The sequence below is a fragment of the Chironomus tepperi genome, unplaced genomic scaffold, assembly GCF_022539635.2.
Source record: "Chironomus tepperi strain 1889 unplaced genomic scaffold, CSIRO-AGI_Ctep_v1 contig_445, whole genome shotgun sequence".
NCBI classification, from domain to species: domain Eukaryota; kingdom Metazoa; phylum Arthropoda; class Insecta; order Diptera; family Chironomidae; genus Chironomus; species Chironomus tepperi.
The window spans coordinates 6,304,014-6,330,587 of record NW_027226567.1 but is presented as its reverse complement, the minus strand read 5'-3'; the positions used below and the strand labels follow the sequence as shown (position 1 = coordinate 6,330,587).

Genomic DNA, 26,574 nt, shown 5'->3' with positions numbered 1-26,574 from the left:
AGAAAAAACAAAATCATTTTTTGGCTTAAATTCAATGGCAATCATTAGAATTCATAAAGGCTCTATATCAAAATTACCAACAATGCATTCATATAGACCGAAATTAAAATTATATGACTACGAGCGGTTGCAAAATGCATGAACATAAAAAAACGAGCCATACATGATAGGATGTTTGGCGTGTCCAATTCATATGATTTTATTTCACGACGCACATTTACTGCTGAAAATTATTTTTTTGGTTTTTAGAATATATGACAAAAGAAAATCTTTTTTTGGACCAAGAGAAAGAAGAAGCTATTATCCTCATCCAAAAATATACATACATAACTGAACATATGAAAACATAAAATTTTCGGTCCAATAATTTTTTATTGCCACATTTGTTCTGTTTGTAGATTTTTTTTCTTATGTTCGATGAAGGAATAAGAGGGGAATTATGGAGCAGTGAGAAATAAAATGATGATACTTAAGGGCATTTAGTTCAAATGGTAAATACGCTGGAAATGTATAGTTCAAGAGATATAAACACACATTTTATATCAACTGGATAGTTAAAGAAGCTTCTTAGTATGAGATAATAAATTAAACGACTTGATTGACATTTTTATGGCTTTTTAAGTTGTTGATGTTATAATAATGTTATCCTTGTAGTAAACAAGCAGGAGCATAGTCAGGAAAGGGGTTGAAATTCAACCGCCTCTTCTTTTTGATTGATGTCTACTTCCATCTACTGGCTTTTATTGACAAATCTTCCTGAAATTCGTTCATAAACCTAACTCATGTAGTCAAAATGTTCCATATGTATTGCATTAAAGTTTCCAGTGGAATATCAAGGGAACATTTTGATAACACGAGAAGCTATGACCCAAACAGCACTACATATATGCTAGGGGACAGTAAAAGGACAGTAAAAGGCAGATAAAGTGTTAGCAAAGAGAAAATCACTTGACCAACAACCCTAGAGAACAGACAGAACAACCAAAAACGAAACTAGCAAAAATAGCCGTTTTATCCAGGAACAGAAACCTGTTCAAACTCTCAATTAACGCCCTACGATTCACAGTGGATTAATTTGAATTAATTATCACCGCTAGAGTTCACAATATCCTGAACTGACAGAAATTATCGAAAGATAGAGCTGTCTACAGACGTTCACTAAACGCGGCAATGGGCCACCGTAAGCATCAGCCTAGGAAGTATGTCAGTCAGTAATCATCATCATCGCCACGTCACGTAAGTACTAACGGTTAGACGTGAAGTCGTCCTAAAGTCTCCGTGACCGTGAAAAATGCAGTTCACATCATTCCACTCGGCAATTCTGTAAACAAATCTCCTGTGTAACACTACCTAAGAATCCCATTAAGATCAGAAATAACAGCAGTCAATCAAGTGATGTAAAGGATTTTGAATAACATGTCATATTTGTTATGAGAATCTGTTATGTTATATATACAATGTAGAGGTGAAATTCCATTATCAAGAAACCTAATAATCCTCATAAATATCCGATGGTATTTAAATTTCCCATTTCCATAATAGAATTCTACTTCCATCTACAACCACAATTGTGTTTATTCTCCCTTAACACATAAAACATTAACACATTTGAATTTCAAATAATTGACATGAATAATTCTTAAAGAAATTTTTTAGAAACATTGAAGCAACAGGTTGATTGTTGACAAGTTGGTAATTTTCCCATGGACACGGAAAATCAAGAGTGAGTTCAGTAACAAAAGATTTTTTTACACACATTTGAAATTCTCTCTAGAAACTTAATCAGTAAAGAAAAAAAAAGATAAAAAGTTGAAAAAAATTAATTTTAAGTAATTTTAAAATGAACTGGATAGCTGCAATAAGAATTTTAGTGTTTCTATTTGTATTTGGCATTCATGAAACAGTCTCAAGTGTGATAGATATTGAGAAAGCAAAAGATTTAAAGAAAACTATAGCCACAAAAACAAATCTTTTGGTATTGTATACAAATGGAAAAAGTCCAGAAGTTACGAATGCTAGGAATGTTCTAAAGTCAGTTGATGGTGTTGTGGCCTTTGTAGACTGTACAATTAGTGAACTGAAAAAGGGTCCATGTAAGAAAGCTTTACCGGATGGCGAGAAATTCATATTAAAACATTACAAAGATGGACAATTCAACAAAGATTACGACCGGCAAATGACGAAAAATTCAATTCAAAACTTCCTACGAGATCCAACGGGAGATATTCCATTCGAGGAGGATTCAAATGGTAAAGATGTGGTGCACCTGTTAAACATGTCGGTAAGTAAACATCAGTAGAATTAAAATTTGACACGTTGCTGTTTAAATACAGAACTAATTTTTTGGTTTCAAAGAATTTGCTCATAAATTTATCATGACATTCTCTCTTTTGTTAATATTCACTCTCAATAAATGTTCATCCTCCTCTCATTCTCTGTCCCAATATCACACAGCATCTCGACAAACTCATGCGCAAATCATCAAAATTTCTCTGTCTCTTCTACACAAATTGGTGTGGATTTTGTAAAAAGATTAAACCATTTTACTCCGAAATTGCATCAGAGATGAAAGGAAAGCATGTTTTGGCAGCAATGGATATGGAAAAGCCTGAAAATAATCAAGCACGTAGACGTTTCAATATCACCGGCTTTCCAACATTACTCTATTTTGAGAATAATGTACCCAAATATACATTCGAGGGTGATAATACAAAAGACGGAATTCTTGCATTCCTTAATAATCCCTCAAATCCTCCCGTTAAACAAAAGGAAGAGGAATGGGCAGCGGATCCAAATTCCGAAATTGTTCATTTAACATCCAAAAATTTTGAACTTATATTAAAGGAAGAGAAGTCAGCAATTGTCATGTTTCATGCAAATTGGTGTGGACATTGTAAAAATCTCAAGCCAAAATATGAAGCGGCTGCTGTTAAAATGAAGGATAAAAATGTCTCGGGAATGCTTGCGGCAATCGATTCATCACGCGAGGGCGAAATATCAAGTAAATACGGTGTTAAGGGATATCCAACATTAAAATATTTTGAATTCGGTGAATTTAAGTATGATGTAAGCTTACGTGATACAGATACAATTGTAAAATTCATGGAGAATCCAGATGAGCCACCAATTGTTGAAGTTGAGAAGGAAGTCGCATGGGAAGATGAAGAAACTGATGTTGTATTTCTTACCGATGAGACGTTTAAGCCATTTATGAAAAAGAAGAAGCATGTGCTGCTTTTCTTTTTTGCTCCCTGGTGCTATCATTGTAAAAATACAAAACCAGAATTCACAAAGGCAGCAAAGGAATTTAAGGAAGATCAAAAGATTGAATTTGCAGCTGTAGACTGTACAAAATATTCAGGAATATGTTCGGCGTATGAAGTTAAAGGATATCCAACATTAAAATACTTTAGTTATTTGAAAACACAAAAAGATTATGTAGGAGGCAGAACAGCAGACGATTTTATTAAATTTATGCGTAATCCCGAGAAGGAAGTTAACGAAAAGCCTAAAGTTGATATTGTTCCATTTACAAGCGATAATGTCATTATTTTGACTGATAAAACATTCGACAGCACACTAAAGAAACACAATTCCGTTATGGTATTCTTCTTTACTGAATGGTGTGGATATTGTAAACAATTGAAACCTATTTATAGCAAGGCTGCAGACATGCTCGTTGATAAAAACAAGTCATTATCAATTCTAGCCGCAATTGATTGTAGCTCCGCACAAGATATTTGTAAAAAGTTTAAAATTGAAGGATATCCGACAGTAAAATACTTTAAAAATGGTCAATTCTTCAGGGATTACAATAAGGAACGAACGGCTGAAGCAATTATAGATTTTTTGGATACCAATACTAGCAAAGATGAACTTTAAATGAATTTTTTTTATATGAAAATTGATTTTTTTTAATTAAGTTTCATTAAGTTTACTTAACAATCAGTCATTAATTTAGTGACAAAGGCGCATTATAAAAGCAAAAAAATGATGATGATTAGGATACAAAATTTATGGGTAGGTTTCTCAGACTCCAGATACATTGAAGCAGATCTCGAAGTCAACTCGAATTTTATATGCACTCGAAGTTGACTTATGTCGACTATTCCATACAAAATTATAGTTTTCTTCGATGTCGGCTATATAGGGACATTCAAAAAATGACGTCAATTAGATTTTCAAATTCTGCTTTCATTCCTCTATTATGAATTTTCATGTAGATCAGTGATAGGCATTCTTGTAATTTTTGTTGCATACCTTATTAGTTAGTCTTGATTGAACCGCATACAGCATTTCTAGGTCCATGGCATTTGCAAACATTTTTGACTTTTCACTACTTACAGCGACACCCAGGTTGCTCTCTATTGATATAAATTGTTTCTCGGTTTCACTAGGAAGTAGAGTTGACACTACTTACCAGGAATAAGTGTCACACCACTTGTGTCTTGATTTTTTATCTTTTGCACGCCTTGTGAAAAGCAGCGAAAAAGCAACAGTAGAAAGAGTATCGGCCTCCACGCCGTGTACCTTCCGATTTAATTAATTGACGTAACATTTGAATAACCCTAATTGATATTTGGCTCTGAAACTTACTCAAACTGACTCAAACCTTTTTCGGAAAACAATCTCAAAATTAATACCACAAAACTATGTATGCGCAAATTCCTAATTATTTCTGAGAGATTATCTTAGTGGCTTCATACTTATTTCAAATTTTTTTCCTGTTCAGTATAAAATAGCTATCAATTAATAAACTAAATATTTACATAATACCTCTGTTATACATATGACTTTACACATTTTTCATCAATTTCAATTAAAACAATGATAAACTGCTTAGTTATAATGTAGGTAAAAAATTACAAAAGAATTGCCAACGAAACTAATTCATGAAGATAAAATCGAACTTGTGATTAATCAATTAAAGGAATTTTTCTAATAAAACTAATCAATGCAAGTTTTTTAATTTTGTGAGAAATTGATGAATGCAGCATAAATCTGGAAGTTATGTTCACAGCTTGAAGTCGACTTGGATTTTGTATGGATCAGAGCTCAAAGCGGATGTGGTTGAAGCCGACTCGACTCAACTCAAATGTGGTCGACTTCGAGTCGAATCGGTTTTTTTGAGACGACTCGAATCGACTTCGAGCTCTGGTATGGATATGTCTACTCGACATCATACAAACTGCAAGTCAACATCAAGCACAAAAAAAGGAAATAAATTTTGAAATAATTTACAAGAGCAATAAAATTAAAAGAATTGGAAGTAAATTTCGATTCAAGTATACACGCAGTTATTTCATAAATCTTACTGTATTGATATTTATGTGCATGCCTGTCTCGTAGACACAAAACTTCCTCAATTCTACACGTCTGTGTACGAGGATAAGAGAAATTATTTTTTCATGAATATTAGCCTTATTCCTTTTATTTTTACACATGGTAATTTCAATTTGAAACTGTCAAAACAGGATTTATGCTGTATTCATTAATAATTATTCCTTTCAACGTCGTGAAATGTAACAAAATTTTTATTTTATATTGTTTAAATTTTTTTATCTAAAAAAATTAATAAAAAATTGTTTTTTTATATTAAAAAAAATTGAGTTTTCATTAGAAAAAAAATGAGAAATTTTGCTTCCATCTCATAAGACATAAAATGAAATAAAAATGGAGAATTCCAAGAATTAACTTAACTGAGGAATTTTTTGAAGTTTATTTTCTTGGAATTTAGCTCAGCTAATAACGAACTCTAGTCTTTATTTTACCTGCTATATTATTTATATTGAATTTTCAGACAAGCATCTTGGATTTCTCTACCTAGAATTTCCATCTGACTCAGATTACTAGTCAAGTCAACAATTTAAAATACTTGAGCTATTTTTTCATATTATTTAAATTTATAGCAGATAATCTTCAAATAATTGGTTCTTATTGTTGGATAAATAATGAGTTAAGGATAACATTCTATGCATACTTTTCATTTCACTTGTTATGTTGCGTCTTCGTTCTTAGAAAATTATCGTTATCATGCATAGCACACAAGCAGCATATTTCAATTTTTGTGGTCAAAATGGACTGAGAAGAGAAGTCAGAGTGTCGTTAGAGCTTTACAACGACTTTATAACATCTGGTGGTTAACATGATAACTATACCATGCCGCTCAGAGATAGGCCATAAAAGGATTAGTCTAAAACTGCGGCACCGAAGACAAAAGATGCAAGCTTGGATCCTTTGACGAACTATAATGTACAGCCGAAAATTGTAGGCCTGTGAATCTAAAACACAAGAATGGGCTGCAGTTAATCACCGAACTCTAGTTAATAATGATGAAAATGCCATTGTCAGAGTATGACCTCTTTGGCAAAATGAGTAAGAAAAACGACCGAAAATCTCTAAAACTCTATATTTGAGTGGGTGAGGGTTCGAATCCAACCAGAAGAAGATCTCTTAATAATTATGTTGACATACGTCCATATAAAAAGGATTCGTGCAATGTTAACGGAATTACAAAATCGAATCCAGCGATTCTCAAGTTATGTACGGGCTAAAAAGCTCCGAACTTTAAAAAGCTTACTAACCAATGCTCTAAACCCCTAATTAAGACACCGTGTGTATATCCTTGCAATTTTTAATAACACCTTCCTTAGCAAACAATGAGCAAACTCACAAAAATGAGCGTGTTCGTGAGTGTAGTTGAGTACAAGTTGAGTATGATCAATTATGCTGCTTGTCAGTATGGACCTTAAACCCAAAATCAATTTCACTACAACACATCATCCTGCAGAATCTCCCAAATAGTTTTATAATGTGTATGATTGATAATTTTCTTTCCTCTTAATAATCCTCTGCAGGGAGAGTTAAAAGACAGAATAGAATGAGAGAAAAATAATGTACTTTTAGAAGGATGATAAATATAAATGGGAGAAACAGAAAAGGATAAAGTGGAAATGATAATAGATCTAATCTACAGAGTAGCAAAGTGAGGCAATAGCAGCAGCAACAAAGGTAAAACTAGCAAAAGAAACAAAAGAAAAAAAAAAGTCCGCAAGGCATGAAATTGAATTAGATTCAATTTTCTAAGAAGAATTCCATTGCAAAGTGTTCTGAGTACGAAGTGTAGAAGCAAAAAAAGAAATGAAATTCCTTTTGGTGAAAAATCCAACGCCATCCTCAAATAAACACATTAACAAAAGAGGGGATATCTTCGCTGGTATGCTGCTGCAAAAAAAGAAGCGGAAAATAAATCTCGGGTTGCGACGCCAAAAATGTTTTTCTCATTAATTTTTCATTACAGTGAATCCACTTTTTTTTGTGCTGCTTTTTTCGGTTGCGTACTCTTTTTTTTCTTTGTCGGTGAAGTAAAGGAATCTCGAGTATATTTCATTCTGTTTCGTCTTTTTTCTTTGAGAGATTACATAGTTCAACTTTGGAAATGAAAAAGTTTTCTTACCTTTCTATCTTTATTTGTATCATGATACACAGGATGCTATTGGCTTTGCTAGACTTTCCTTGATTGCAGACCAAAGAAAGAAGAAAATGTTGGACTTTCTTATCCCACAGATATGCCTTTGCATATACACTCGTAAGTGACATGCGAGGAACATTTTAAAGTATTGCTACATGCAGTACAGACTATATAGAATGAAATATCTTTTTTTGCCTTCTTTAATTTGATTTTTTTTACGGTACTTTCCGCAACAAAAAAAAAGTAAGAGATAAAAATTTTCTTTTCTTGCGTTTTTCCTTTTTCATTAATATTTCAGCCTCGATTTTTTCCTTTTCTTTCTTTTTTCGTGAAACAAACTTTTACTATTGAGTAACGAAAACCAAAGAAATGAGTTGGAAGCTTATGATTTATGGATGTTTAAGACGCAATTTAGTGGCTGTTTTATAGCTTTTGACCTAAAGGGGCATAGTTGTGTTTTGGTTTAGTGCTTGGTTGGATATAATATGTAGACAGACACATCGGTCGTGAGTAGGATCAGCTCTAAAGATCAGATTAACGCAATTTAAATTTTTATCGTATTCGACTGAAAACTGAAGATTGAAGTCAATCTACCTCTAACATACGACCGGGAAATCCCGTAAGAGTCCCGTCCCGATCCCGTCCCGAGTCCCGAAAATCTTCCAGGACCGGGATTTCGGGAAAGCATACGAAAAGCATGCCCACATTACTGAACATACTCAACGCAAGCTTTTTGAATACGAATGAGCATTCTCACAAAATTGAATATACTCAGAATATGCTCCTTGCCTGATAGGAAACGGCTAAAGATTCTAACCAAATAGAACAAATCGATTAATCGATCTAACATTCAGGATCAGGACGACTTGACTTTGACAAAGTATTGGATTTAAACCGAATTCAATTCAAGTCAAATTCGGAATCCAGTACCAAGTCAGAGTCACATTTATCTGATGCAGGATTTATCACGAATTAACCAATTCATGATATTCAGGAAAACACTTAAACTCCAAGAGTAAAACCTCAAAAATTCTGTTCCTTTTCTACCAAATCTCATTCATAAAACTCAAATTCCACTTGATTCTAATTATTCAAAACTTAAGTCATAAATTTTCAAAACATCACACAATTTCATTCACAAAAATCACATCAAGCATTCATGACACACAACATGCCATATAAACCATAAACAACAACACAACTTTCGCCCGCAAAAAAACTTTCTCTTTGAGCAGCAACAGCAAAAAAAAAAAGATTCAACCTTTAAAGGTAAAAATTGCTTACAAATACAAACAACTGAATCATATAATAATCATAAATCGAGTAAGAAAGCAATTTCTTTATGCAATCAATGTCTTTTAGCACTTAATCAAATCTTTATTGATACTCAAAATGATGAAAAATGAAGAAAAGGCAAAACTTGTGAGTGAATCAAGGATCACAGTATGTAATAAGGGTCGTAACATAAATTCCATTCATATACTGGAAAAAGGAGGATAAAAAAAATATTTGCGAAAGGAGAAGAAAAAGGTAAAGATAATTTCAATTCACGTTCGGTATTTGAAATAAAAATTTAATAAAAACATCGAACTCAAAATCAAATTTCATTTTGTTTTGGTGCTGAATTTTTTGATGGATTAAATTTTTGAATATTTGTTCAGTTTGGGTGGATGTTGGACTGGGTTAGGTTTTGAGTTATTTTCGAATTTTATGGAAGGGTTCTGAGTAATATAACTGATAGGCATCTTGGGATATCTAACAATATTGAGATTTATACTAAGAAATAGTCAAAACAGAAGAAATAGCAGCTTAAGTATGATTTCAATAGCTTCTTAGTAATCTCTGTTCGGAATCTTACTACAACAAATAAGGCTCTAGAGATAAAAGTACACTTCCCTACAGCATTACTCGGATGGGATTCGAACTAACGTTCTCTTAATTACATGCAAGTGCTCTTACTTACTGAGCTAAGAAGGATTGTTAATAAGCGTGACACAATGCTCACTTAAGCCTTCATTTTCTATGCAATGCTTATTTGTAAGCTCTTATCGTTTGATTTGGACAAAGACAAAAAATGCAACAACCTCTGATAGGATAATTCTTGTCGACAAAAAATAAATCAAGGGTTCGAATCTTTGTCAAAACGAATTGGACTACAATATACTCAGTCGACTACTTGAAATAATCTCTAGTTAATAACGACACCTACGGTCGACTAATGACATTTTCCTCGGTAAGTCCTCTAAAATATGAGACACTAGACATTACGTCAAGTGATTCCCTCGGTCAAGTTACATTCTGTTAAATACTCAGATTTAAAGTCACATAACTGTCAACATCAAGCTTCAGCAATTAATTAGACAAATCAATAACTAACACAAGTCATGCAAAAAATGTAAAAACTATCACGTATACAACAGCAGAAAGCTACAAAACCAAAATGCACTCAACTCCCATCCATCATCAGTGGTTTTGTTACTGACTTTCCTCTTCTTAACCATCGTCAATAATTTTAGCCACTGCCATCAGGTTGAGCTTTCAATATCCTCAAAACATTGCAATTTCTCAATTGAATCGTATCGAAATGAAAGGAGTATATGGGATATAGTGTATGGAATGAAATGAAAAGATCGTATCATAAAATCCATATGAACATGGATACATGTAGGACGAATGTGTTGAAGAAAATAAGTAGTGAAACAACCAAAAGTAATAAAGAAAGGCAAAATCAATAAAAAACACTCAAGTATATCAAACGCAAAGCGAAATGAAACGAAGAATACAGGAAGGAGTGGAAGTTAAAAGAGAAAGAAAAGAAACATTAAATATTATTTTTATAGGTTCATGTTTTATGATTTTGTTATTCGCCTCAGGATCAGTTCAATTTTCTTCCTTTTTTCGTTCCTCAATATAATATTTGTTATGTCCATATATATTTGTTGTCTAAAGTCCAACTAGAAAATAATTTAATTTTTACTTTCTGGATGATGATTTTGAAATCAAAAATTTTTATTTTCCTGGTCCAGTCAAATCATTCGATTGAAAATTTGTAGACTTAAATTTTGCAACAATATTCTTCCCTTAAACCAAACGAAAAAGGTATTTTTGCCGTACACAGCCGTACATATTTGTGACAATGTAATATGAATATGTTGAAATTTGAATACAAATATTTTACTTAATAATAAGCTTTTGTGAGGCTTGGCTACAAATTCTTTGGAAGTTTTGTTTGCAAATATTTGAGGCTTGTGGCTAATCTTCAACAATTTAATATGCTATGTTAAATCTAAGTTTAATGTGCTTTAAGACTATTTTTATGAAAAATAATGACATATTAGATATCATGGATAGAGACTTGAATGTAATGTTTTTTTGAAGAATTTCAACATATTACACGTCGAAGTTTAAGTTGCCAAATTCCTTACAAAATTGGAATCAACTTCGAGCTCTGCCCAGTTCCACGTGGAAGTTTAAATTTCCAAATTCCTTACAAAATTGGAATCAACTTCGAGCTCTGTCCAGTTCCACGTGGAAGTTCAAATTTCCAAATTCCTTACAAAATTGGAATCAACTTCGAGCTCTGTCCAGTTCCACGTGGAAGTCTAAATTTCCAAATTCCTTACAAAATTCGAATCAACTTCGAGCTCTGCCCAGTTCCACGTGGAAGTTTAAATTTCCAAATTCCTTACAATATTCGAATCAACTTCGACCTTTGTCCAGTTCCACATGGAAGTTTAAATTTCCAAATTCCTTACAAAATTGGAATCAACTTCGAATTCTGTCCAGTTCCACATGGAAGTTTAAGTTTCCAAATTCCTTACAAAATTGGAATCAACTTCGAGCTCTGTCCAGTTCCACGTGGAAGTTCAAATTTCCAAATTCCTTACAAAATTGGAATCAACTTCGAGCTCTGTCCAGTTCCACGTGGAAGTCTAAATTTCCAAATTCCTTACAAAATTCGAATCAACTTCGAGCTCTGCCCAGTTCCACGTGGAAGTTTAAATTTCCAAATTCCTTACAATATTCGAATCAACTTCGACCTTTGTCCAGTTCCACATGGAAGTTTAAATTTCCAAATTCCTTACAAAATTTGAAACAACTTCGAGCTCTGTTCAGTTCCACATGGAAGTTCAAATTTCCAAATTCCTTACAAAATTGGAATCAACTTCGAGCTCTGTCCAGTTCCACGTGGAAGTCTAAATTTCCAAATTCCTTACAAAATTCGAATCAACTTCGAGCTCTGCCCAGTTCCACGTGGAAGTTTAAATTTCCAAATTCCTTACAATATTCGAATCAACTTCGACCTTTGTCCAGTTCCACATGGAAGTTTAAATTTCCAAATTCCTTACAAAATTCGAATCAACTTCGAGCTCTGTCCAGTTTAACGTGGAAGTTTAAATTTCCAAATTCTTTACAAAATTCGAACTAACTTCGAGCTTTGCACAGTTACACCTGGAAGTTCAACTTTTCCCAATTTCCTAGCAACTACAACCATTTCATTTGTATCACATAGCTCCCAAAAACTCATAAAATCCCATAAAATTCAAAAGCCCTTCTAAAAAAAAGCTCCACAGACCAAATCATTTGGTAAACACAAAAAAGTTCATCGACTAAAAAATTAATTGAAAGTTTCAATATTAAATCACAAAATTTCCATTACGTATAAAGCAAAGAGTATAGTAAAGCAAGTAAGCATAAACTATTTATAAGTGGAAATGTTTTGAATGTCATGTATACACATGATTTATGCACATGAAGAAAAAAAGCTCCTCTTTCCCTCATGTTATTAATTTAAATCAATTTTTTTTTTTTCTTTTTTCATTCAGTGTCTCTGAAAAATTTATTTACATTTCAGTTCTTCTCTGTCTGTATTTTTATTTTTTTTTATGTTGAACGTATCAACCAATATTAAAAGCAATAGTGGCATGTGAAAGAATGAATGGAAAAAATAAATTCGATTGTATTATTGAAGCATAAATATTTAATGGTATTAAATGATGCGACACGACAAACATCATGCAAATGAGAATGAGACACGTAGAGAAAAAACAGTTTATAGGACAAGGAAAATGTAGTAAAAATGTTTTTGTAAGAAAAATTGCTAAAGTGCGTATTTAATCAATGCTTAAATGATTTTGGCTTTGGTGTTTGTGTTTTGCAAAAGCTTTTGGGAAATTTATGGGATTTTTATTGGTTTTTGGAGGATATTTTTGATTTTTTTACTTTTAATAAATCTGGGAAGAATTCGGAACGTTTCGTAAAATACATCATATGTCTAGTGACTAACTTGAATTATCCACTAGGGAAACTAGTGGAAAGTCTACTTTGTCAGATCGCTTAGAGAGAGTCACAATTAATTTGATCCAGATTCATGAGTTTAAAGTTCAGCATAGCATTTCGCAAAGTTTCAGTTTGAACAAGTTTTTGAGATCCAGAGTAGTAACGAGACTGAGAATTCTTCGAGGGTCAAGACCGACACCTAAAAGCCATGGTCTCAGTTTCGAGAATCCTTAGTCCAGGTGAACCATTTGTCCCATATGAATCGTACTGTCCTGAAAAAATAGCACTACAGCCCTATATTTCACTTTGTGTGCTCCAGACAGGAGTGTCACTTCTTAGTTCTACAGGAGTAATTGTGCTGTTCCTCAATTACTTTTAGGGAGGTGAAATTCATTAAAACTAGAATCCCTGCGATTAGAATGTTACAAATTCCGAATTCACCTATTGATCCCAAAATCACATACACCTTAACCCCAGAATTAAAAACCCATCTTTTATACAACTTTAAGATTCTTTTAAGATACACAACAACAACATCCTAGAACTTCAATAAAATCTCTAAAAAACTAAAGCATCAAAATTCCAACAGTATTCAATTTATTTTCCAATCCAAATTAAAAACATAGAATTATTCACCCAGTCAACCAAATTGAAGGCCCAACAAATTTTTCAGAAGCTCCCACCGAAAAAAAGAAGAAAAAAACTGTTCCTTCCTCACAGAATTTTATTATGGTGATATTTTTTGGCACATTTCGCTTTTGTTGTTGGATGTTACAAGTTCATTTTGTGGAGGCAGTTATGAAAATGAAGAAATCTTATTTATTTAGTAAAGGCATCTGCGACATGCTGCAATTTATCGTAAAGCTCATTTTCCATTCTTCTGTGTCACTAGAACTAAATATTTTAGGAAGGAATGAAGAACAAATGTGAATTTCGCATGAATTTTAATAAAAATAAAAGATTTTTTTTTTTCTGTTCTGCAATTTCTATAGGATTTCTCCTTGCTCTTTTCTTCATTATTTCCAGCTAGTTAGTTCTCACTAGCGCCTTTTCACCTTTTCGCCATCAATTTTCATTAAATACAATATGAAATATTTCAACCGCAATATCTCAAGAGATTTGCTCTCTTTCTAGTTATTATTATGAATTTTTGCAGGTTTCTTTATGATTGTGAAATTTATTGTATGCAGTTAGGCGTTGTTGGATAGTTTTAAATGAAGGTCGAGGTTGTTTTTGGATGAACAAGTCGACCTCGAGTTCTAGAGCTGTCGTGTACAACATTTTATTTTTCTCGGTATAAATACATTCATCGTAAGCCTTAACCGAAATCGCATACTGCATTTGGCCCATTGATGACACATTAGGGTGCCGCGGCACATAGGTTACCCACCATTGTTCTATAACAGTTGTGTGATTTTGGAAATGCAATGAATTGTATGTCGAGTGCGGTTTTAGTCGAGGTGTACGACCAAGTTGTACCGCGAAAGATAAAAGGTTACCCATCACTGCTGTTGAGTTTTGAGGCATAAAGACATAGCTCGTATTCGGTTGACTCAAACCGGTTTGATTTTTTCAATCGACTTCAAGCCAACTAAATTCGAGTTTAAGTGTATCGACTTCAAACTCTGCATAAAGGAAAATTTTTGATAAATTTCAGAAATTCAAACTTTTAAAAATTACGTCAAAATCTCAAAATTATTATATAGTTTATTAAATAGGATTCAAAACAACAATTGCAGATTCATGACTTTCTCAACATGTTTCACATCTACAGCACAACATGAACTCATCAAGCTCTTTCTAACTTAAACCCACATTTGATTAATTTATAAAAAATGAACAATATTTTTTCAAATGAAAAAAAATAAGCTACAAGGATGAAAACAAATTATGAGAGCAGCATAAACATTAGTGCATAAAAATTTTAAAGGATTTCATGCTCATTTTTTGCATCATTTCCATTTCTGTTCATTTTTTTCCCGATGATTTGCAAAAAAAAATGAAATAAAAATTCATATTCAGGTCACAAATGCAACTTCTATTGCAACTTGCGATGTTTTTCACAATCTTCATATATTTCTTCCCATTCTCCTAACTCATCTTTTTTGCATGTTTTTAAAAATTATTCCACTTTCATTGTCTTTTTTTTCAGTTGTACAGAGACATTATTATTATCTAACGCATACAGCTGCTGCTACAACTATTGCTTTTTTCCTCTGACATGGCACATACTCACTAAAGACTGCACAAAAAAAAAGCTCATCTCATGCAGCATCAGGAGCAATGTGACAGCAAAATGAGGGTTGGCATGTGAGAATAAAAAAAAAAAAATTTTATAATATGATGAACACAAAGCATATCTAATGAGAATTTGAAACGTGCATATAAAAAAAAAAAAACAGAGCCAAAGAGAAGTCAAAAGGAATGAAATTGAAGAAGATAATGCGAACAAATTATGCACTTTCCACTACGTGATAGTAAGGATAAAAGTTTTTCATGATGCAAACATATTATCATTTGTGTTATTCATTTCTTTTATTATTATTGCTTATGGTGTGTTTTTTAACTTTCACCCGCAAACACGCAGAGGATAATTCAGTTTCTTCTTTCAGTCGCTGCTTCTGCTTTAGTTTTTTTGAGAGGGATAAATTTAGATGTATGAAAAGTTTTAAATAAAGTTTTTTCTATGTTGAAATTATTCAAGTCTGATGCAAAAGCACAGCATTCTTTAAAACATGATATTTTGTTTATGTTTTGGACAATAAACCAAGTTTTGAACTTTAAACTTTATAATTTATTCAGTCTTTAATCTGTGATGATGTCTAGCATAAAGAATTCTATTATTTTATGATATGTTGTTAGTCAATTGTCTGGGTCAGTCTTGGTTAAAGTATCAACTAGTCATTATTCTCTTGTTCAACATTTCGAAAGAGATGTGAAAGCTGGCGCATAGAATAGGAGCAAATTTTGATGTGATTTTGAAGGTCTGGCTACATCCCTGACATAGACTAGCTTAGAACTTGTCTCAAACATTCATTTTTACTATCTGATTACTTGTTGTTCGTAAATATTTAAATCTATTAAGGTTTTTTTTATTGATTAGTAATTAATTCAATTTCAGCCATAAAGTATGACGTCTTGATTGGACATCCACTTGGTGACTAGATTAGACATGCACTTTGTAAGAGTATAGAGATACCAGTAAGCTTTTTCGGTGACGGCATCGAGACTGAGATTGAAAATCGTTCCTAATTTCGAAAATCGTTCCTAATTTCGAAAATCTTTCCTAATATCGAAAATCGTCCCTAATTTTGAAAATCTTGCAAAGCCGGGACTCGGGGAAGATTAGATGTGAATGCTCATAGAAATGTCATTGCTGGGACAGAAATGCAAGTATCAACGCCCTATAATAGACTCTCTGGAAGCGAATCGAACTACAAAAGCCATTAAATGACGGAAAACAGTAATAAAAGAATGACAGATTAACGCGCATACAGAGAATTTGCACAAAATAGATGACAGAGCCAGCAACATAGACAGATGCAAGCCATTTTGTTGCATCCAAATCTACACCCAAAACCATAAATACAATAAGTAAGTAAATAATAAAGAATGATTGAGTCGATATTTTTGAAATATGAAAATACACTCCGAAAATCCCACGAAGGTTGCTTCAAAGCCTCTAATGCTTTTAAAGAATAAATTATATTTCAGGTAGAATCTAAATAAAATATCAACAAACAACAATCGAAACATCAAAATATTTGAGAAATTCCAAGTAAATCTTATTGACGTGGATATAAAATTATTTATTCATTGAACATCAAAATTCAACACCCACAGCTCTATAGTTTATCATGGAAAGCACTTTACTGTAATATTTTAAAGCATACGCCAAAATTTGAAGAATATGCGTTCACTTAAAAAAAGGCTTCAGTTCTTGTCTTACATCAACAAAAATCCTTATTTAAATAATTCAAGTAATGTTGAAACATCAGAGTGAAAGTATTCAGTGATTTTCATCGATATGAGTAAGTGTTATTAAATAAGAAGCATCTTATCTTTCATGATACACCATATAACCGATAAAAAAATCATACATACATACATTGTCTTCTCGGCACAGTAAAAATTACAGACTTTTTTAGATGTAAATATAATATAATTTCAATTTTCTTTTAGTCAATATAAAAATTTATGTAAACAACAAAATTCCACTTTCATTCATTTCATTTCCTTCACATTTTTTTTTATATTGTTGTATGATTACATATATGCTTATATTAGCAAACATTCTGATGCCTTCGTGCGTTCAATAAAATGAATGTGATGAGAAAAAATATTTCCTTTATTTTAAACAAAAAGAATATGAATAAGAATTTAGGAGGAAGCAGATATAGATGGATGTAGACAGAGCTCGAAGTCGACTCTACCCGACTTGAATAAGATTGACTTCGAGTCGACTGCAGAAAATGAATTCGACTCGACTTGTCCGAAGTCGACTTGAAATAATGAACTCGACTCAACTTCGACCTCTGGATATAGATGTATGTATACATATATTTAAAATACAGATAAAAAATGTATGGAAAAATTGTTATTCAGCTTAAATATTATAATTTGAAAATAAAGAGCCAATAACCCATTATATTCTCTCACAAAACTCATACAAAATTCAAGTTTATTTGTACAAGTTTACAGTGAAGAGGATGAGAATGAAAGTTAAGACAGGCAGTACATGATACCAAAAACAAAAAACTCCATCCTCAGCAGAAGACAGAAATAAAAGAATTTTTTTTTGGTAAGCAAATATTTGAGTGCTCAGCATGGATGGCACTCATTTCATTTACAAAAAATTATTCCACCGACTTTTCTTTGTATGAATGATATTTGTGGAGCTTGGCAACGTTGAAAGGCCATAAAGTTTGTCAATATTTATTCAGCCTTGGAATGGATTAAAAATTTTTCACTTAGCGGTAGTTTCACGAAGCACGTGTTTTTGAGATCATTTTGGATTTGCAGAGATTAAACTGATTCCAATGTTCAATTGTTAGTTAAACGAACTCTTGCCATTTAGTAAATCATCAAAACTGACTTTTGGATCATTAAAAATTGCAAAATGCTATCAAAAGCACTAAAAACTTTTTCGAAGTGAGGTAAAAATTCAATATGGCGACGATAGCTTAACTTTTAAGAAGCAATTTGGTTTTATTTGAAAATTATTAGTTTTTCCAACTTAAATAACACAAATAAAAAGAAATATCATAAAATTATGTTTGTAAATCCTTTTAATTATCTAATTCGTAAAGCTTTTAAAACTCAAATATGACATGAGTCAGCTTTTGAAACATTCAGTTACTTGATTCTGTCTTATGGCTGCGTTTTATGTGAACATTAAAGTAAGCAGCAAAAGTAAATTGTCGATTTTCAACATGAAGCTTTGTTAGGTAAAGAAAGAGTTTTGGAGCAGGATGAAACATTCTCAAGAAAATTCTGGGTTTCTATATATAGACTAAGCAAATTTGCAGACGAGAAAATTCTCCCTAAAATTCAGTTCTTTTTATCAACAATATTTCACTACAAACATTCAATATTATCTCTACGTACATATTTTATTCTACCTTTATTTATCCTATTCCCTCAATAATCTATAGAAATAAACGTTATTGCATCAATATTGCATTCAATAGTTTTCCTTGATTTTTCACACAATTTTCATCGCATGAATCGCTTTAGACATCATTTGATGAGAGTTTCATCTTCTTTTTCCTCTATAATTTTCGATATCCCCACATATCATTCAAACGATCTCACTCTTTCCATAACAACAGCATGAGTAGCAGTAAACAAGTTTGAAAATAAAAATTTATTCATCCATAGATATGCTCAAGAAGACATAAAGCGAGAAAATAAAAGTGGAAAAAGCAGAAGCGATAAATAAAAAAAAAAAAAAAGTCTATTATTTTGTAATCAACAGCATTTCAATATATCGGTATTGATAACACTCAGTCAACTTCAATCCTTGCATATAATAAAAAAAGAGTATCCTTTCTTCTTCATTCGATTCCAATCTTCGTCGTATCGCTTTTCAACTTTCCCTCCATTCTTCTTTATGAATGTTAAAAAAAAAAGCAGCTCCACATATCGTAAAATTTATGATACTCATTTGAGGCAGTAAACAGTTTTTTTTTATGCTGGATGGATACAATAATAATGTACATTTCTTCAACATCTGAGTAATATTTTTTTTCTCACTATGGTAACAAGTCAAGAAGGGGACATAATAAACATCAGCCAACCAGTAGTTTGAGTATAAAGCAATAAACACATATTCAATGATCATAATCACGTGATAAAATTACAGAATCAACTTTTTTCATACAACATGAAAATTTTTATGATAAATCTTCATTCTAGTTTTGTCTTCTTTTTATTTCCCATTCACCCAAGTACTCAGTAAAAGTGAAAATTTTGTTGGAATATTGATGTCAAGATAGAAAAATGATTTACAACATGAGAAAGTTTTTTCATGTCGGCTTTTTTTGTCGGAAAAGACTGAACAACAAGATGAAAAGTTATTAGCAATTAAGATGAATTAGCGCATTTTTATTAGTAGTTGTTGTTGAAAAAGGGATAATAGCTATAGCACTTGAGTAGCATATTGATGAGTGTTTATGTAGCGATTGTTGCACAACGAGAAAGTTTGAATGTACAGTGTGAGAATTTATGAAAGCCGAGATAATGATGCTTCTTGCTACAACATTTTATCAGACGAACAATATTAATGATGTGAACTAGACTGAGTGAGTCAAGTTTGGGAAGGTATAAACTAACTAAATTAATTAAATTATTTCTTATTGCCATTCAATATTATGTAGATCAATAGAAAGTTTGGTATAGTTTGCAATCAAAATTAATCTTTAATCAGATAGGAGTATCTTGTTTAAATGAAAATCTAGTAACATCAGATTTGTTGTTTTTAGATTTGATAATGTGCAAATAATTAAATTTAAATTGTCTTAAAAATAGATTGTTGTTATTTAAAGAGCTTTTGAGTAGTTAATGGTAATTGACATACTGTAAATTTGAAGCAGATTCAATTTAAAATTAATTCCAAATTGTTAGTTTATAAATTAGTGATATTATAGTATTTAGTCATATAAAATGCTTTTAACAGCTATAATTCCTCAAATCCACGCTCTTGTTAACAAGGATTTATGTTGACAAACAATTTAGTCGCAAAGATTTGCCATAATTGCCTTCATAAAGCTCAAAATGTCAAATTAAACTTTATGGCACGACAATGAGATAACAAATCGACTTAAATCAAGTTGTGAATTAGATTTCAGAACTTAAACTTTACATTCCCTAACCTAAATTAGAACTTGATTTTCTTTACAAAATCTAATTCTAGTTTGAGTTCAAATCTAAATTTTAGATCCAAATACAATATAAGCAAACAGTCACAAAGAAGCTCCCAAAAAATAACCAAAACATCAATCCACGCTAGCAAAAAAAAAATGTGTCTAAACGAAAAAATTTGCATAAATCCTTAAATATGTTTCAAATTTTCGCATTTTCTTCTGCATTGTACTTCATCGATAATAAGAAGACACAGTCTTTGAACCTTTTTTCTTAGAGAAAGTATCCCAAATATATATAAAGTGAGAGAAAAAAGAACAAAAATGGAAAAGTTTTCACTTCTACAAATTTCCCAAACTTTTATGTTTTTTTCCAAAACTCCTCGAGGTATTACTTTATAGAATGAAGATTAATATTGATTTATTAAACGATAAAGTTTTCTTTTTTTTCCTTTCACACAAATTCCAATATTTTTGCGCGAAAAAAACTTTTGTCTCATTTCCTTGTTTTGTTTTAAGATATTATTTTGAACGATGATGTGAAACTTTCATCCTTGTATATCGCTCGAAGCTTTTTAAACACGAAACAACATTGTTTCATCATCTCTTCCGTTGTGTACGCAAAGGATTTCTTTTGAGAAGAATTTGAATACATATTTGTTTGTCAATATCGGTATTAGCTGAATTTTATGAGGATGTTATGATTGATTTAAGATGTTTTCGGTCTGGTATTATGTATTGCACTAGTTGTAGTATTCAAGCTACACATAGTAAATATTATTAAAGATGAAGTGCATGTTTTGGAAATTTTAACATTTATCTAGCTTTATATTATATTTATTACTTACCTATTGCATAACAATAAGTACTTGTAGAATAGTCCATGTTATAGAATGCATTATTACTGTTAGAAGAACCTTGAATGTTCAAAATATCTTCATGTATTACTCGAACTAAATGCATTTCTACACTACGGAAAAGCTCACTATTCATGTTATTAAATTACTTATTATTGATTGTAACTTCATTTTCCAGCAACTCCAACACTCCAGTTTCCTTTCCACAAATACTGAAAAGATTCACTTTCAGGGTTTGATACTCGGACTCTATTAGTTGACTCGTATTTTGTATGAAATTTAGTCGAGAAAACTCAATTTCCACTCGAGATGACTTCCAGTTCTGCTTAATATTAGAGTAACATAATATTTAAACCTCGAGCATCAATCCGTGATAACTTTTGATCCGATTTTACTCAATTTAGTGCTAAAAATACTTAAACAAAAGAATTATAATTGAAAACCCAACGATAAAATGGTTTAAGGCAAATTAGCGTAGAAAAAAGCCGCGAAATAACAATCAATTTTCAATATTTTATCGCTTTTGTAAGATAAAATTATCTATTTAGCTATAATCATGATGAAAATTACTTTCCTTCCTGTTATAAAATTTTCAATTTTAGAAAATAAGATTATTTCAACAGAAAACAGATTTTATGCGATTACCGCATTAAAAGCCACAAGAAACAAATTTTTCTTTCCTTTAAGAAAAAAACCACAAACTCGCATTGTGTTTAAAGATTTTAAATTAATTGCCGTTCATCCTTCCTTTAGCTTAATATACACAAAATCAGTTTACTCAACATTCATGCTTGAACAATGTAAGCAACACGTGAATTTTTGCTAAAAATCCTTTTCTACCGAGTAATAAATTTAAGCACTCATACCATGATGTAAATATTGAATAGATGAGTGCTATGAAGATGGAGGTGATGTGAAAATTTTCTGGATTGAGAATTCTATTTTGTTGATTTTTAAAATTTTTAAAATTGTACCTGAATTGATATTTGTACAAACTTTTTGTGATGTTTGAGATTTTTATGGTATAAATGCACTAAAAAGATTACACAATTTATCATTTTTCAATTCAAAGTTGCCAAAGAAAGTTCAATTACAGCAAAATTTGCGAAAACTCTTAACAAACTATTAAAATATCAACTTAAAAACCAGAAGAATCAATCATCAAAAATGGATAGTTCAGGTCAAATAATGGACTTTTATAAATTTGATACTTCATCAATCAAGGAAGAAAAAATGGAAATTTCACCAAATGAATCGGAATTGGACATAAAAATGGAAAACGTTGATGAAATCAAAGAAGAATCAACCGATAGTTCGGTTAAGTACAGTCAAGAGGAATTGCAAGTGAAAATCAAATCTGAACCAATGGATGTAGAGAATATCAAGGATGAATTTGTTCCAAGCATGATCAAATCGGAACCAATAGATGTCGACTGCTTAGAGAATACCAAGGATGACTTAATTCCAGGCTTAAGCGATTTCTTTTTAATATCTCAACTAAACCTTGTCTTCCAAGTCAACATAAATGGAAAAAAGAAGAAAGAATCCAAAATCAAAACCAAAAAAGTACCTAAAAAGAAAGTTTCATCAAAATCTCAAAAGTTAACAAATACTTCTGAAGATCCATCACTAAAATCCAACAAACGTGAAAAATCTGTCAAACAAAAGAAGCCAACTGACATAAAGCACAACTGTATGACTTGCGGAAAAACATTCCTAAAACCAAAACTGTTAAAGAATCACCAAAGGACACACGACAAGAAATTTGAATGTCAATTTTGCAATAAGAAATTATCACATAATCATGAACTTAAGATGCATATCAAGAACATGCACGAAAGTCCAAACTCGTTTGAGTGCAAAACATGTGGAAAGAAATTTAATGTTAAGAAAACCTTAGTAAGACATGAAAAGACGCACGACTCCAACCAACGTAAGGCTCACAAATGTGAACAATGTTACTACTCATCTGATAGCGCTGTGTATTTAAAGAAGCATATGAATAGAATGCATAAAATTAAGGAAAATAATTAAATGAATAAAAAAGTTTCAAAAAAAAATTCAAAAATCTTTTCAATTTTATGTTTCAGGAACAAAATATTTAGCCCAAAACTGTTCATCTCACCCTCAAACTCTTTCAGCATTAAGGAATAGTAAGAAAGGAACCGTTATTGGTAGAAAGATTGATGATCAGACGACTGTGTAGGTAAATGAATTGAATAAATTGTTCAACCATTGTTTCTTACTTACTGAGCAAGTAATTTCCTCGGTAATTAACGTTTCTTTCTTTACCCCCATCCATGTAACGATTCTTTTGCATAACGAAGTATAACTGGGATAAAACAGTTAACGATAATTGATTGAATCATCGTCTTTTCAAATTAATTTGCAATTCATTATCGTAAAATGAGTGAAAACTTTATAAAATAAAAATTTTTCCGTTCTATTTCTTCATCCTTCCTATTTTTACTTTTTTCTTGCATCGTAAGAAGGCTCTTACATCTATGTTGATTAAATATTAAAAAAGTATCTTCTTCTTTTTTTTTGTAAGAATTTTTACATCCTTTTTGCTATGGTAGCCAATTCACCTTTTCTCGTCCTTGATTTGATGTAAAAGTTTTATGAGAAAAATTGCAAGTCAAGTGCAATTTAAGTGGAAATATTAAAACGGAAATGAATTCAAATTACTTTGTGACTTCATTTATTTATAACGTCATTGGAGTATGAATGATAGAAATTGGGTTAGTAAGGATTCTGTTCTCAACCATTTGCATGTGACTTTAATTAATTTCTGTACTCTACTTGTAATTTTTAGTTTCTTAAGATTTGTGACAATTCATCTAACTTCTAGTCTTTAAATCCATTTTAAACCCAAAATTGAATTGTTTTTTAGACGTCATTAATGTACGAATCCTGTTTTGCAGATTATTGCAAGGAAAAAAAATATTTAAAGGTAAATAAATTAAAAATTCATAAAGTAAACATTTAACTATTCGGATCATTGAGATTCAGAGATGTACTAGGACATTTTGCAGCTGATAATTGTTTAGCGAATGAGGGTTTACCAGATCACAGTACTCAGTAGACCTACGGATTTTAGTAGAATCAACAGTATTCATTGTCTGTAGCATACAAAGAGAAATTGTTAGCCGTTTCCAATCCATAAGTTTCGAAAAAAGTGAAAGGATAAGTGATATGTCATGTATAATCTCGAACCCATAGCCGCAGGGTCGGTATTGCAATAGCTAGACACTGAAGTCCTAAACTAATCCGCTGCTAACCGACTTCAACTCACCAATAATTCATAAAAGAGAAAGCTTTCACAAAATAAATTTAATAAATTTTTAAGTATTTCAAAAAACTTCTCAACCCACGCCAACAATTAAGCTCTTTTCCCTTCGGTGTTGCCACACTTCATTCATAAAAAAGATTGAATAAATTAAACACACACACGTGGATGGAGATTATGGACGGTCCTTTACTGCTCATGAAGTGCTCAGTCATTTTTCTAACTGCTTGTTCATCCTATTATCATCACCTCTTAATTAAGATGAGGATAAGTATATCACATTAATGAAAGCATTTCAAAAGATTAAAAGAATCAACCCATTAAGTTTGGTTATTTATAACTCCGTTGGACCTTTGTGAAAATTGTGCATCAGCAAGTTTGTTCAAAGTGATTTATTGTATTAAATTTCTAACTTGATTTCCTTTATGCTATAAATGTTTTGGTAGAGGATGTTTAGAACCACAAAGGAGAAGGAGATTTTAAGTATGTTTCTTGTTTAAATGAAAGGAGATTTTTGAAATGTTTTAAGGATAGATTTATAGCATTTGGTTAGAAGGATCAAGACAGAGACGTATTCAATAGATTAAAATGGGAATTCAATCCCTAAAATGAGTATTTGCTCTGGATCAATTTAGAAAAGAATGCAAGAATTAGGAATGTAACCATAATCGGAGTCTCATGCGGATCCAGAACTCAGAAACCATAATTTCTAATATAATTAATAAGAAGACAATCAGAACTGTACGGCTTTACATAAGATTAAAAAATCTGGGTCGTATCTGAGGAAATTCACAATTCCAAAAGGAAATAGACGTTCTGGAGCTTCAAAAGCAACATGACAAAGCAACCTCTAAGAGAATGTCAAATAGATTCAAAAACGGATAATTTGTACAAATTTTGTGATGTGGTCAGCAACAGTGTCAGATGGAAAGCCTTTTGAAGTAACTTAAACTCCACATCGGAGCATTCTCCCCGTAAGTAAGTAAGTAAGTAAGTTAGTAACCCCTAAAGTCACAGAGACCGCTCTTAGGTCCCGTAGGTGTCTTTCTGTTCCATGAAAGCATGCTCTTTGCCTGTTAGGATAGTAAGAAGACAACGAACTTATACTAAATCCCATAAAACTTACAACCAGAAACAACAAAATTTTAAAGTGTTGAAATCCAGTTGAAATCACTAATCTTTGATATTAAATGTTTCAATGATCCCCAAAAGCAAACGACTTTCAATTGAAAACATCCCAAAAAAACTTTCTAGACATTTGTGCATACAGTATCAAAACATTTTTTTAAACAAAGAACAATGTTACAAAAATTTGAATTGAAAAATTCTTTTTTTCTCTCAAAAAATAATTCATTTGTTTGTGGCTTTAACAATAAATTTTATAAACATTTGATCCACAATGATGAGATACGAAGGCATGTATCAGAATGTAACCACATTATGTACTTAAAATATGTTAACAACATTAATTTTTTGTTTTCAGCAATAAAAAGAAGAGAAGTTTTTTATTCCTCGAATTATTGCAATGTTAATTTTTATCATCTTGTAAATTGTGATATTCTAATGAGATATTATAAACTTTTTCCTTTCACATGCTCATATATTGTACATATTTGTATGTGCTATATTAAGCTATGGTTATAATGAACCTTTGCAATGAAACTTTTCCTTTCCCACTCTTATCATGTGTTTTTTTTTACTATAACAAATGTCGTTATCATGCAGATGCAAATGAACATTCAGTCATTTTTCATATTTAATAAATTTTTAGCAGTTTTTCCTCAATATTACTGTTAAACGCGGTTTGTCTGTCTACTAGAGCTTAAAGTTCACACTGGTTTGGTATGGAAAAATCAACTCGATTATTCAAATGGCATTCGAGACAACTTGACCTTTGCTGTCTCCTGATCATGTCCTACTCAGAGTTTGTAATCATGAGCAACATATCAATTTTGATGTTTTATCTAAAAATCTAATTTTAAAGTTTGTCGTTTTGAAACCACAAAAATCTCATCATCTCTGGTCCTTAGCAGTGCTTAAAGTTGACTCAAGTTTTGTAAGGATATGGTGACGAAACCTGAGCAGCAGTGGCGTAGTGATTAGAGTATCGGTCTAACATTCCAACGATCTGGGTTCAATCCCAGGGAAAGTCTAGTCGAATTCGGGTGCTTATCCGCTGTTTCTAATCTCATATCAACTACTTTATTGAAGAACATTCATTTATTACGTTATTATAGAGCAACCAACTTTTTCAAAAATTCTCAAATTCTCGGAATTTCTATTGTTTAAATCTAATTCAGGACTCTCTTTCCTCTC

At 31.7% G+C, this 26,574-nt stretch overlaps 2 protein-coding genes across 2 annotated transcripts; both read left to right on the top strand.

Annotated features, from left to right (window-relative positions):
* The first annotated feature begins 1,772 nt into the window (after positions 1-1,772).
* Positions 1,773-4,762, top strand: LOC139098323 (protein disulfide-isomerase A5). The gene is made up of 2 exons (XM_070650471.1): positions 1,773-2,281; positions 2,455-4,762. The coding sequence occupies exons 1-2, from the start codon at positions 1,841-1,843 to the stop codon at positions 3,880-3,882; spliced, it is 1,869 nt and encodes a 622-aa protein (XP_070506572.1). The 5' UTR covers positions 1,773-1,840; the 3' UTR covers positions 3,883-4,762.
* A 17,374-nt stretch (positions 4,763-22,136) lies between these two features.
* LOC139098517 (zinc finger protein 41-like) lies at positions 22,137-23,003 on the top strand. The gene has a single exon (XM_070650748.1). The coding sequence runs from the start codon at positions 22,137-22,139 to the stop codon at positions 23,001-23,003; it is 867 nt and encodes a 288-aa protein (XP_070506849.1).
* The last annotated feature ends 3,571 nt before the right edge of the window (positions 23,004-26,574 follow it).

Bases quoted from the DNA above. Each gene is read 5' to 3' on its own strand.
- LOC139098517 (XM_070650748.1), top strand. From the start codon at position 22,137: ATGGATAGTTCAGGTCAAATAATGGACTTTTATAAATTTGATACTTCA.
- LOC139098323 (XM_070650471.1), top strand. From the start codon at position 1,841: ATGAACTGGATAGCTGCAATAAGAATTTTAGTGTTTCTATTTGTATTT. The intron at 2,282-2,454 runs GTAAGTAAACAT...AATATCACACAG, and splicing joins TGCACCTGTTAAACATGTCG to CATCTCGACAAACTCATGCG.